The 12,204-nt window shown below is 37.6% G+C and overlaps 1 protein-coding gene across 3 annotated transcripts in view; it reads right to left on the bottom strand.

Moving 5' to 3' along the window:
* Window positions 1-12,204, bottom strand: part of slit3 (slit homolog 3 (Drosophila)) — a 261,998-nt gene that overhangs the window by 77,490 nt on the left and 172,304 nt on the right. The window contains exons 1-2 of one of the 3 annotated variants that reach the window (XM_042418725.1): window positions 8,695-8,777; window positions 1,850-1,921 (exon numbers count right to left, since the gene is read on the bottom strand). In XM_042418725.1, coding sequence (XP_042274659.1) covers window positions 1,850-1,869 — 20 coding nt within the window. In that variant the 5' untranslated portion in view covers window positions 1,870-1,921; window positions 8,695-8,777. Of the gene's footprint in view, window positions 1-1,849; window positions 1,922-8,636; window positions 8,778-12,204 lie in introns of those variants that run through there. The other 2 variants (XM_042418726.1, XM_042418724.1) reach the window with 2 other exon arrangements.

Genomic DNA, 12,204 nt, shown 5'->3' on the forward strand with positions numbered 1-12,204 from the left:
TATAAAGGCGGCAAATTCAATATTGGAATCTGAGGGTGGAGAAAAAAGTACAGACACAAAATTTAATACAGAGGAGGCAGCGAGAAGGAGGAGGAAGAGCAGGAGAAGGGAAGGGACAAAGAGGAGGAGGAGGATGGAGGTTAATGGAAGACAGGAAAGATGAGGAGCAAAAGAAGGAGGGGGAGAAGAAGACAGGTAAAGGACAAGTTGGAAGGGAAACAGGAAGCAACATAAAGAGCTGGATGTTAGGAAGAAGGAGAACACGAAAAAGAATTGAGGAAGGATGATGGTGACCGAAGACGTGGTCATGATAGAAGAGGGTGAAAACAGAAGAATGACTGGACAAAATGAGGAAGAAACGAAGAAGAAAATGGGGAGGAGACATGTGAATTGGGGATGCAGAAACAGCAAGGAGGAGGAGAAAATAAGGAAGAGGACGAAGGAGGGAATAAGAGTCACTCAGTGTTGACAGAAAACAGAGGCAGACGAGGGCTTCTGATTAAAAGATATTGGATATTGGTAACTCTGCACTCAATCTACTGGCAACTGTGTAGCTGTGCTGCTGCCTGAAATCCAATTTTAAAAGGCTGATTTCGAGCCGTATTGCCACTAGAGTTGCAGCAGTATGCAGGAAATATAGAAACACCGCCAAGTGATGGACGCTGTCGTTCAAAGTTCGAGACCATTCGAAAAATGGTCATAAAAGACAAACAGATTCAGTATTTAGTTGTGTTGTTTATTGAAAAATCCCCATTTCTGAATGTTAAGTAGGTTTGCGTGACCACACAAGTGCCTCTTAGAAAATGGTGATTTGGGGAGGAAATCCCATTCTGTGCATGCTGGTTTGGCGGAATTCAACCCCAGTGTGGCCAGCAGGAATGTAACCAATGGTCTGTCTCTCAGACAGTCACAAGGGATTATGGGTCGAGTCTCCCTTGAGATGTCGTGCCATCGCCTTGGCAACTGTAAGTTTTCCTTCACACAACTAAATACAGAAAAAAAAACATACAAAAATACACACAAACACATATCAAATCAAAGCCCCCCCCCCCCTCTGATCAGTCAGAGAAGATGATTCGGCATGTTGGATCATGTGTGTGTGTGTGTGTGTGTGTATGTGTGTCTGTACTCACATCAGTATACGGTAGGAGGTTTCTCCTAATGAATCAAAGCAGATTGGACTATAGAGCCTAAACAAGTCTTTCTTGTGGTATTAATGAGGTTACCATTACTCAAGTGTATGTGGTGCATACACATATTTGTCACTGCATCCATCTGTGTGTGTGTGTGTGTGTCTGTGTGTGTGTGTACGTAATGGCCACATGATTATTCACAGTCATGAAACAATAGAAGAGTTGGTCTCTTATTATGGCACGATTAGATGATCACACACAGACCCTGCTGCCAAGCTGTGTGTGTGTGGCAAGTGAACATTAGTTATATGCGTGCAGTGTGTGTCTGGACTTTCTCAGTTTACATGAAAGTAGGTATTAATATATTATATTTGTATTTGCAATTGTGTATCTGTCAATATATAACCAGAGTGCATGTGTGTGAGCGTCTTTAGTTTATGTTGGTAGTTTACTCTGTGTGTGTGTGTGTGTGTGTGGACAGTGAGGGAGTGAGGAGATTTGGGACAGACCTTCAAAGGGCTGTTTGAGGGTTAAAACTTGGTTTTAGGGTTATGGTCAGAATTACAGTAGATTTAGGTTCAGTTTAGGGTAAGGGTTGGGGATAGTTTGGATGATTAAAGTTAGGCTAATGGAATAGGAAATAAATTCAATCACTGAGGGTCCCCAGAAGTACAAACGTGTGTGTGTGTGTGTATGTGTGTGACTGTTATACTCACAGTGTCCGCAGCTTAGGCATGTGGTTGAAGCTGGACAGGGGGATGAGGGTGATGTTGTTGTTGTTGAGGGTGCTGGACAGAGAAGGGGAAAAAATAAAGAGGAGAGAAGAGAGAAAAATAGACTGTTAGAATATGGTTCCAGTGCCACTTTTTGGTCTGGCGGTTAAACTCTGACGCAAGTCACATTAAATTACATAGAAAACACAGGTTCAAGCCGTTGTCACCTTTTCCCTGACCCCTCTCAAAAAAAAAGAAAAAAAGAAAAAAGAAGAAACAACAAAAAGCCGCTCCAAGACTGGAGATTTCTGTTTCATAGTCTCGCGAGAATCATCAGTAAGGGTCTTTGTGTCTGGTATTTGGATTTCCTAAAGGACCCACAAAATAAATCTGAAGGATCCTGAGTTGTTTAATGGGACAGCAAATAATCAAACATTTTCTACTAAACAAAATTGTGTTTATTTTTCAGACATTTTAATAATGAAGTAGTTTTATCCCTCAGGTTTCTAAAAAGTATTCAAGATAAGCAATCCGAGAAGGAAAAACCACTCAGCTTAATACATACAATATAAAACCATATAACAAGGGCAAACAGGTAGATATTGCTTTGTTTTAAGAGAACATAAGTCAAAAAGGTTGGGAACCACTGTCTCTTGATGCTTTAAAATACATTATTTTTTCATTATCTTAATTACTGTCCACTCACAAAACAACAGATTAACTGAATGACATTAAATAACAAAAACACACATTTTGTAGTTTTTAACAGCAAATACAGCACACATATATATATCCTCCTGGCGTGAAATTGTATTGCTGCACAGGAACAATATGTTCTTTGGTTTATTGATTAACAACATTAATTATTGTCAAGGAAGAGAGATCCCTCCTCTGCTGCTCCTCATGATAGTTTAATTTTCTACTGTATAAGTAAAGTTTTTTTTCTAACCTAAGGATAGATGCTTTTCTTCATGTACAAATTGTAAAGCCCTTTAAGACAAATTTGTAATTTAAGGAGTTAATGTTATATAAATAGTTGTAAAAAATTGTAATGTTATATAAATAAAATCAATTTGATTTGAATTTGAGTTATAGAAAGATCGCTGGCACTATTTCAAACATCATCAACACTGCAACAGAAGACATTTGCAAATTCTGACTCTATATGTACAAGGTGCCACTATTGTGTCAAGTCATCCATCGAGTTTTAAGTTGCACACACACACATATACAAACACACAAAATCTAGATCTGTGCTTCTTCCATCTCTACCTCATAAGCAGGTCACTGCTGTCTTTGACTATTAGCTCTCTCATAAACTACACTATGTCTCATATGTAGTATCGACCTAAAGTGGAATGAAAAACAAGGTTGACTGTCATTACAACCAAACACACACACACACACACACAAGAAACACAATGCTTATTGATTCTCAGTGGTTTTCATGTATAGAAATGGAGACAGAAATAAGAACAGAGAAAAAAAATGCAAAAAAGACGACTATTCCATCAAACCAATCCACAGGGGGATCAGACTGCATTGACAGACTAGTAAAAGCTGGTATACAAAATACTCGTGGGTGAGGGGGGAATATATCCAAGCACAAGAAACTCCCTCATGACCGAAGCATTGTACACATGCACATAAAATCACAATGCAGCAAAACACAAGACTGGACAAAGACATAAAACTCACATTATATGCTCATAATGCAAAGAAAACAGTGCAGATACTTGTGTTTTCTGTGCTGCAAATATTGTTTTTAAAATCAGGTTTTCACCCTGATCTTTTTATTGTTGATTCTTTAATCATAAAAAAATCTAAATCAAAATAAACACACAAAAATCCCCCTGTTTTGAGGGTAAAGAAAAATAATAGGCCCTAATTTTAACTTGTGTTCTTTTTCAGTGGCTTAAAGTATTCTCTTACAGGAAAAAGTCAGCAATGAAAACATGAGTAAATGAATAAATCCGTGTTACATTCGAAATCTCGGGATTTCTAAAATTTATACTACAGTATAATTTTTCCGGTGGCTTGTGGGAGCCAGCATCAACACAAGCCAGTGCAACCCTTTTGCTTTGTTTTTGCCCAAGTTTCATGGATCATTTATTTCACTGGATAGAAAACAGGGCTAGTTTACTTTACATATCACCCGAAACCTTGTGTATTCAAAGAGTCATTGTTTTAGAAAGACTGAAGACTGAGTGGTCATTTTTTATAACCCATTCATTTTTCACGTTTGACAATCTGTTTTTAATGCTTTTGGACAAGGACAAGGTCAGCTTTCTCTTTGAAAAATGACCCAAATTCAAGATAAAAGTTGTGTGTGTGTGTGTGTGTTTTTTTAAAGCATCTGCAATACTCTATGTTTGTGCCCAAACATACGTTGTGACCACAGTGAGAGTTTGGATTTCTGTGTTTTACATACTGTCATCACAACCGTTTAAAATAGGCTCATTACCGGGGGTTTGCTGTGTTTTTACTGACACCCACTCAACCTTAAAATAGACTATTTTTGCTTCACTCTGTTGATGTTACTAATTTTCTTTCTCTTTAATTCTCTGTCCTTCCAATTCTCTTTCCACATTCTCCTCCCTGCCAGTATAGCCTCAGTAGCCTTGGTAGACGGATTAAGTTTCACACTCACTCACACATACACACACATCAGGAGTGCTGCTATGGTCAGCCCTGTCAGGGGTGATTCCACCCAGTATATATAATTTAATTGTGGAATAACAATAATTTCCCTCTGCAATTTCCCTGTCAGTTATTCTCCCACTCACTCCGTCCAACCTCTCCCCCTCCCCCCTTGCCAACATCTCTCCGCCTTAATAAAGAACCGACTGGACTGACTTAAGCCAAGATAAACACTAAAAACATTATTTAGAAGTCTGCAACTATGTTTTATACTGTGGCCATTTTTCCCAGCTTATTTTACATGCCTCTGGCCATAACTGCACTCTTAAAAATTGTAGATACTGTTGTTGTATATATTATATATATATATATATGTATATATATATATATATATACAGTACCAATACCATTCCCTTGAAAGGAAAAGTGTGTCTAAGTGTTTGACTGGTTAAATAACTGCATTTTGGCAAAGAGATAAATAGCTGCTGTAAGTTCACCATTTAATATTTGAAGATACAGATGATTCATTTAGTAAAAATGAAATGGCTTCACCAATTCAGGACTTCCGTAAATTGGTATCCATTATAAAGAGTCACGGTTTGCCTTCATTTTGTCCAATAACTGAAGTTAATTAACTTAAATGCTTTCACCAAATTGTGTTGAGCATTTGTTGTCCCAAATGACATTTCTCATTTTTAAATGTTCATTACTGAACAGCCAGAAATTTCAGATTTTTTTACAGTGTCAAAAGAGCTGGCAGTGTTTAAAATATACTGTGCACCTGTGACGTCTATAACATTGTTTTTCTAACTCTCATGTTTTAGAGTGTAAAGTATCTGATTGGTCCAAATAAGGACGTTCCACTGTTATTTCACCCCACCTTATGTCAGTCTAAACTTTATAGTCCTGCGACCTTGACAGATCCCAACGCAATCATACTGGACTTTGACCACAAAATCACAAAAAAGTGCAAACCGGAACATTGGCTGTATAGTCCCAGTCACATTTACAAATCTTTCACATCTGATGTTACATGGTTAGGAAAATACTTTAAGTGTATTAGCATCCTGTGTTGCAGCTGTTTCCAAAGTGACGTTATGCTTTGAGTGAAAAAGCTCTACTGATTTTGTTTTCCTTTGACTGTTCTGTTTTGGCTGCTTTCAGATCTGATATATTTAATGTTTATATTGCTTCATATACTAAAGCTGTGTGGAGCCATAGAGTAACAGACAATACTTCACATGATTTATAGGTTAAATAGGCTAGTCTAGGACTTATAGATGCTTAGATTATTGGATGGCATTCAATCTCCCGGGGAGCTGTAACACAAATCGTATGTCTTTGATCTTGTGAATGTACAGTAGATCATCAAACATGGAATCCAGTGTGTAAAGGAGCAACAAATTTGGTCTCAACTTTCTTAAAATCATTTCCAGAATTAGTAGTTTATTCTTTTTAATCTTTTTTAATCGTAGGGTGCATTTTTTTATTCTTATTCTTGTGTTCTCATCTCTACCTGCCATTTAAAATCAACACTCTTCATACTAATACAGATCTTGCCAATGTGTGAAGCTCACATTGCTACAGCTTGCTGCCCTGTAGATTAATTATTAAAGAAAAGCATGTTTGAAAAAAAAAAAAAAATCACATTTTGTTTTTGTAGTCATAATAAAAGAGAGCTCAAGGACTGTTTGTGACACATAATGTTTCTATTACAAAATGCCTATTCAGCTCTACTTTTTCTTTTTAATTTGAGATAGGCTGCAGTGACCGCTGCAGTGGTATTGCGGGATAGATCCATGATGTCTGTGTGTGGGTGTCCAGCATATGTATGTGTGTGTGTGCTAGCTTTATGTGTGTATTCTTGAGTCAGCATGTACAGTACATGTTCGTGTGTGTCTGCTTGTTTGTGTGTGTGTGTGTGTGTACATGTGTGTTTTTGATGCAGTGGTCTCTTGCAGTAAAAGGGCCCCTCCAGTCAGTGATGGAGGAGACTCTTTAGAGGCAACCCACAAGGGAGATGCTATCGCTTGTGCGTGTGCGAGTGAGAGAGAGTGTGTGTGTGTATGTTTGTCTCTGTGTGTGAGAGATAGAAAGAAAGAGAGTGATGTTATCATGTGTGTCTTTGCTGCAGCCTACATTCTGAGGTCACAGCCTTACTCGTCAATCTTTCCTCCCCACACACACATGCTCACATACACAAGATTAACTGGCTTTTTGCAGAGGTCCAAACATCCTCTGCTCTAGTTTTAAGAACCCCGGTATTAAGCAGAGCATGAAAAATACCTTAAATAATAAATAAATACTCCAAAACAGCTTTTGACTGTGAGGTTTTTTTTTTTTAGTACTTGACATTACTGTGCTGTGTAGACTTGAGCAAGACAAAAGACAGGTGAGCCACAGACAGTACCACACATGACACAGGCTGTGAGAATGAACACACTTCCTGACCATGTAAACTTTGTTGCCATTAACACTTTAAGGTTATGTGGTCAAATTGGAATAACAGAATGATATTCTAATTGAAGGGAGATACTGTCGGTGTCCTTGCAGAAATCATGCATTTCGCAACAATTTTTTTGAGTTGATTAAAACAAAGAATAAGGAAACAGTTTTCCCTTCTCTGTGATTTGTGAAACATCAGAGAAAGGAAAAAAAACCCTGCTGGCACAGAGATAAATTGTGATGACCAAAAATTTGTTTGTTATGATTACAAAGTTGCATTGAAAGGCGCAGTATCTGATTCCAGTAACATTTCTATGTAATTTAGATTTTATTACAACCCAAAACAGATTTAATTCAATTTCATGTGTTTTTTTTTTTCTATTTTTACACATTTCATAATACAAATCTGATGTGTCTCAAGTGCAAGCAAAAAAGTCAAAACTAGGTCTCTAAAATTCAAAAATATAATACTTTACAGGCTCACCAAAATCCCTGCAAATTTCAAGTTCAAGGTCAAAATTCAATTTTAAGGCTGTTGTTTTGAGTCACTTTTCTTTAACCACAAGGTCACATGTTTGATCAAAATGGCCCTTAGCAACTATTTCTACAGTTTAAGTTCCTTTGGGTAAAATAAATGTAGAAATTAAAGATATAACTCCTTCAATCTCAATAAATCTGAAAATTGATAGATATATCTCCATGTTTGCGTGTGTAGTTATGTTTGCCTGTATGCTCTCGAAGTCTGTTCAGTTATATTATTGTATCTATTTGTATCTGGCTCCACAAAGTCTGAGCTGCCATTGTGTGTGCTTGAGCGTGTGTGTACTAAAGTGAATTTTCTATTAGTCTCTATTATGCTCAATCAGCCTTAACAGACACAGATCAATACACTGACAGAATGTCTGAATTACAACAGCTACTAAAACACAACAATGTAACTTTATGACTGTGATTACAACCAGTATTGACTTCATGTTCAATACGATTATTCTCACTCGTAATCACTAACATTAGTTATGGTCTGTGAAATGGAAAAAAGTGAAATGAGAGCACTGATGACTGAATTACCAAATACAATGTAAAATATATCATTAAAAAAGCTTCATGTAGTAGTATTGGATGGTCATTTTAGTGTTTAGTGCTTTTGTTGTACATTATATTTCTGAATACGCTCACAAGGCCAAAGTGTTTTCTACTAGTTTATCAGTCTGACTTCCATAACTGTGTTTTTTTCTTTGCAGTATGAATCTTAATTTTTTTTCACAGTGAATAACTCTCTCCTTGTGTGTGAATTTTAAAAAGTATTTAAACTTTCTTAACGGCCATTATTAGAAAAAAAAAAAATACTAGCATTTCTTATATATGTAAAGCCAGTTGATAAAGATGTTTTCATTTTGTGAACTAACTTCATATGTTTAAAAGTAACATAATTTATTGCCTGCAATCATCTAGGAATATTAGACTTCACTTGTTCCAATGTCTCATTTCAGATGGGACTCAGGGTAAAAAACCTGCTGGTGCACTTGGACCTACTCTCAAATCACAAATCAATACTCTATTGTGGGGATGAGAGAACAACAAAACAATTTTATGACCATATTTACAACTGCATATTGCTACAATTGATTAAACTGCCCCTAATGCTTTCAAACATTATATAACTGTCTCTGACAAAACAAAGATTCCAGAAATATACAACACTTATCAGGTTCTTATTAGATGAATACTATTAGAGTTACTGTGACAATGTGTTTCAGTTTAACCTGGAAGGTGCTCCGCAAGTAGACTGTTGTTCTCCAGCATCAATTCATTGGTTTCATTGACTGTTTCCCTCAGGAATGCCTGGTGAATGCAATTAACTGCTTGACTAGACAGGCCCTTTTCACAGCAGACATTTTGACATGCACAGGTGTAAATAATCAAATGAATGATGGCTAAATTCCATTTAGCTGCTTCATTTCCAGGGTCCTGGTGTTATGCATGTTGGCTGACTGTCACACTGTCATGACTTACTAGGATACTTAAATAGAATGGGGACATTGTCAATGTTATTACTGTCACCTGTGCTTTTCCTACTATGTCATGTCAAAATATCTGCTGTAGAAAAGGCTATTGTTTAGAAAACTGGCGACTGACCTAAGGATTAGGGTTAAAGATCACTCACGAAGTGCATGAAGTTCTTTTTTGTGTAGCTTGAAGAAAAAAAAAAAATGTTCATGTTGTTTTCACAATTTCACTACCTTTAAGAGATAGAAATCCATATTTAAATTTTAATAAAAATCTGTTAAAAACAATTACTCTCAAATGCCTTCAGTCTTCAACAATTACAACAGAGTCAGAAAGGAAAAAAAATGTTGTGATAACTTAAAAAAATACAGTAAATGTTAAAAGTCAGCTCAGTCTGTTTTAAATAAACTACAAAATTAACTTATTTTTACCTGTCCTCATTCTCTGCCTTCATACTGCTGTAAAATCAACTTAAAGTTATTGTAACATCAGTAGAAGTTCATGTCCCCTCTCTAGAGGTTGTTCAACTTAGGTACGATTAGATAGGAAAACAGGATAAAAATACAGAATCAATTTAAATGTGAATTTAGTGCTTGTATTTTATACTGCTTCCATACAGTAAAAATGGCAAGGTGGATCATAATTAATGTTCAGACGGAAAATCTAAGACCTCTAGCTCACCTCCTGCATTTAATACATCATGTATAAACAGAGTGGAGCACTGTTCAATATCAATACCTAAAATAAAACGCAGAGGAAAGGTTATGCTGTTTTCTAAATTAAATTTTTTTCAGGGCTCAAATTGGAATTCTATGGCAGTGATTGAAAAAATATTGATTAGAAAGATTAAATGCAAAATGTTATTTGGTACAAAAATAAAATGGGGTGAACAGCAAAAGGGGTGGACAGGTGAAGCAGGTATAAATTGTATCAGAGAGGAATGTTGATTGTCATTCAAAGCATGTATTAAGATAAACTGTGAAGCCAGTGTAAACATTGATTTGTGTGTGTAAAAGTATGTGTGTAAACAGTCAGGTCAATATTCATCCAATGACTGACAATGACTGTAAAATGACAAAGATTAAGCCTATTTATTTTGTAAGAATCATATGATATTCTGGGGCTCTTTTACTAATTTAATGGTTTGTAAAGTGGTCTCAGGACTTGTGAGTGCAACATCTTTTTTGGATGGGCCACTAAAGGAGGGGGGGCTCTGAACTCACTGACTTCCTCTTTAATGTCTGATGAGATCTGTTGTGAGTCTTGGCGATTCCAATTCTTAATGTGTAATCCTTCACAGAAAGTACTTGTCAGTTAAACAAGTGACATAAAAATCACAGGCTGTAGAAAATAATAGACATTCAGTCTGTGACGTCAGGTTTCTGAAGGGATGTTTGGCAGCCTGTATTTGAGTTTGATGACTACTGCTGTTTTGGCAATTACTGGGCAAAGGTGGTGCTTGGGTGGAACCAACATGGGAGGAACCACCTTGTGTGTGTGGAGACACCTGTCAATCAAGCAAACATGATTCAAACAAGCCCCTTTCTATGCCTACATATTGTCCTAATGAAATGGTAATTTAAACATTACCACCTAGACACACATTAGAATAAGTAAAGTTGGGCAGAAAGAGCCAAACCTCCTGTTTTTATTGAGTTTGCATTGATTTCACTATGATACAGGCGTTTTCAGGAGGAACCAGCATCTAGTGGCAATAAAAAGAACTGCAGCTTATTGGCACCTGTACCAAGCTGCAACTACCACAGCCTGCTACGGGACAGGCGCTAAATTGGACTATTGTCGTAATATTTTGGTAAGTTTAATGTTACTTGTTAGCCCAAGTGTGCATGGGTCGGCATTACCGGTAAACTAGCGTTCGCTTTGGTGCGAGGTAGCAGGGTAGCATGAAAGGCAACACCCAGCACCCCTTATTTGGAAAGTCCAAAAGGAGGAGATGGCACTGACCGTAAGCAGCAACTCTTTAAACCAGCTCCAATGCAAACCAATGGGTACCATTACACCTCGCTATGACCATCTTTATATACAAAGTCTGTACTCAACCATGGTGGTCAGGTAAAATGAATCCTGCTGCACAATGATAGATGATAGATTACTTGCATTGCTGTGTATATTAATCTGCCACACAGAATAGACATGCATATATCTGAAAATATCACAGATTACATACTATATTTCACCCAACACCAACATGTTTTTTAAACTGTTTTTCTAGAGTAATGTGCGGTGTGTTCTGCTGCAGTTGTTGTTGCGTTGACACGAGTTCTAACAGGAATTTATTTCTCTGAGTGCTTTCCCACACAGACGCTGAAAGGGGGCCAACTATCAAAAGGCCTAAAAGACTCTTTGAGTTGTGTGAAGAGCCCTCAGCATCTTCCCCGAGGCCTCATTAACAGCTTTAGGAGAGGAGGCAAGAGGAAACGTACAGACACTTCACTCCTTCAATCACACATTTGTTTAACCCCTTCATACCAACCATTCAAAGCCCCCAAAATGTGTGTCGCTCTCTAGTAGAAGTAAAGCACATGACCATTTAACCTCTCCATTCTCATCTATTCACTCTTTCACCACAGCAGAGACCGGAGGAGGAAAGATATCTAACTATTGGTAGAGATAAATCTGCATGGGTGTGTGTCTGTGTGTGTGTGCTTACATTCATGCTTGTGTGCATAGCGGGGGCTGGACAGCTGTGTCCTGTCTCGCTGAGTCAGTGAGACTCATCGACCCTTCAAGTAATCAGTCATCCGAGAGTAACACAATGGCGCAGCCCGATGCTATGCTTCTGTATGCGCAGTGTGTCCAATACGGTGTGTAGTTGAGTGTGTGGGCATGCGATGTTGTGTGGGTTTTTTTCAGCATGTAAGTGTGTACCTTCAGTGGAAAAGGACAAACAGGGTTTTCAAAGACGAAAATGTGTGGATGAAAGTGTATTTATCTGAGTGTGTGTGTATGTGTGTGTGTGTGCGTGAGAGAGAGAGAGAGAGAGGTTGGTGAGGGTATGACACGCAGAGAAACAGAGACAGAATGGGATATGTGAATGAATGCTCCCACCCTCCATTCAAAGTGTGTCTCTTTTGATAAGGAGATTTCAGCTGGTGAGTTGAAGTGATTTTTGACCCTGTTCACTTTAACACTGAGCTCTAAAGGTCTATGAGGTCTGCAAACAGGCTTCAAGGGTCTTTAGGTGGAAGAGTTAAGAGCTTTTAGTGGTTGAATTGTCTCATATTTGAACTTTCCCACGGGGTTTA

This window comes from Thunnus maccoyii, chromosome 8 (genome assembly GCF_910596095.1).
Source record: "Thunnus maccoyii chromosome 8, fThuMac1.1, whole genome shotgun sequence".
NCBI lineage: Eukaryota > Metazoa > Chordata > Actinopteri > Scombriformes > Scombridae > Thunnus > Thunnus maccoyii.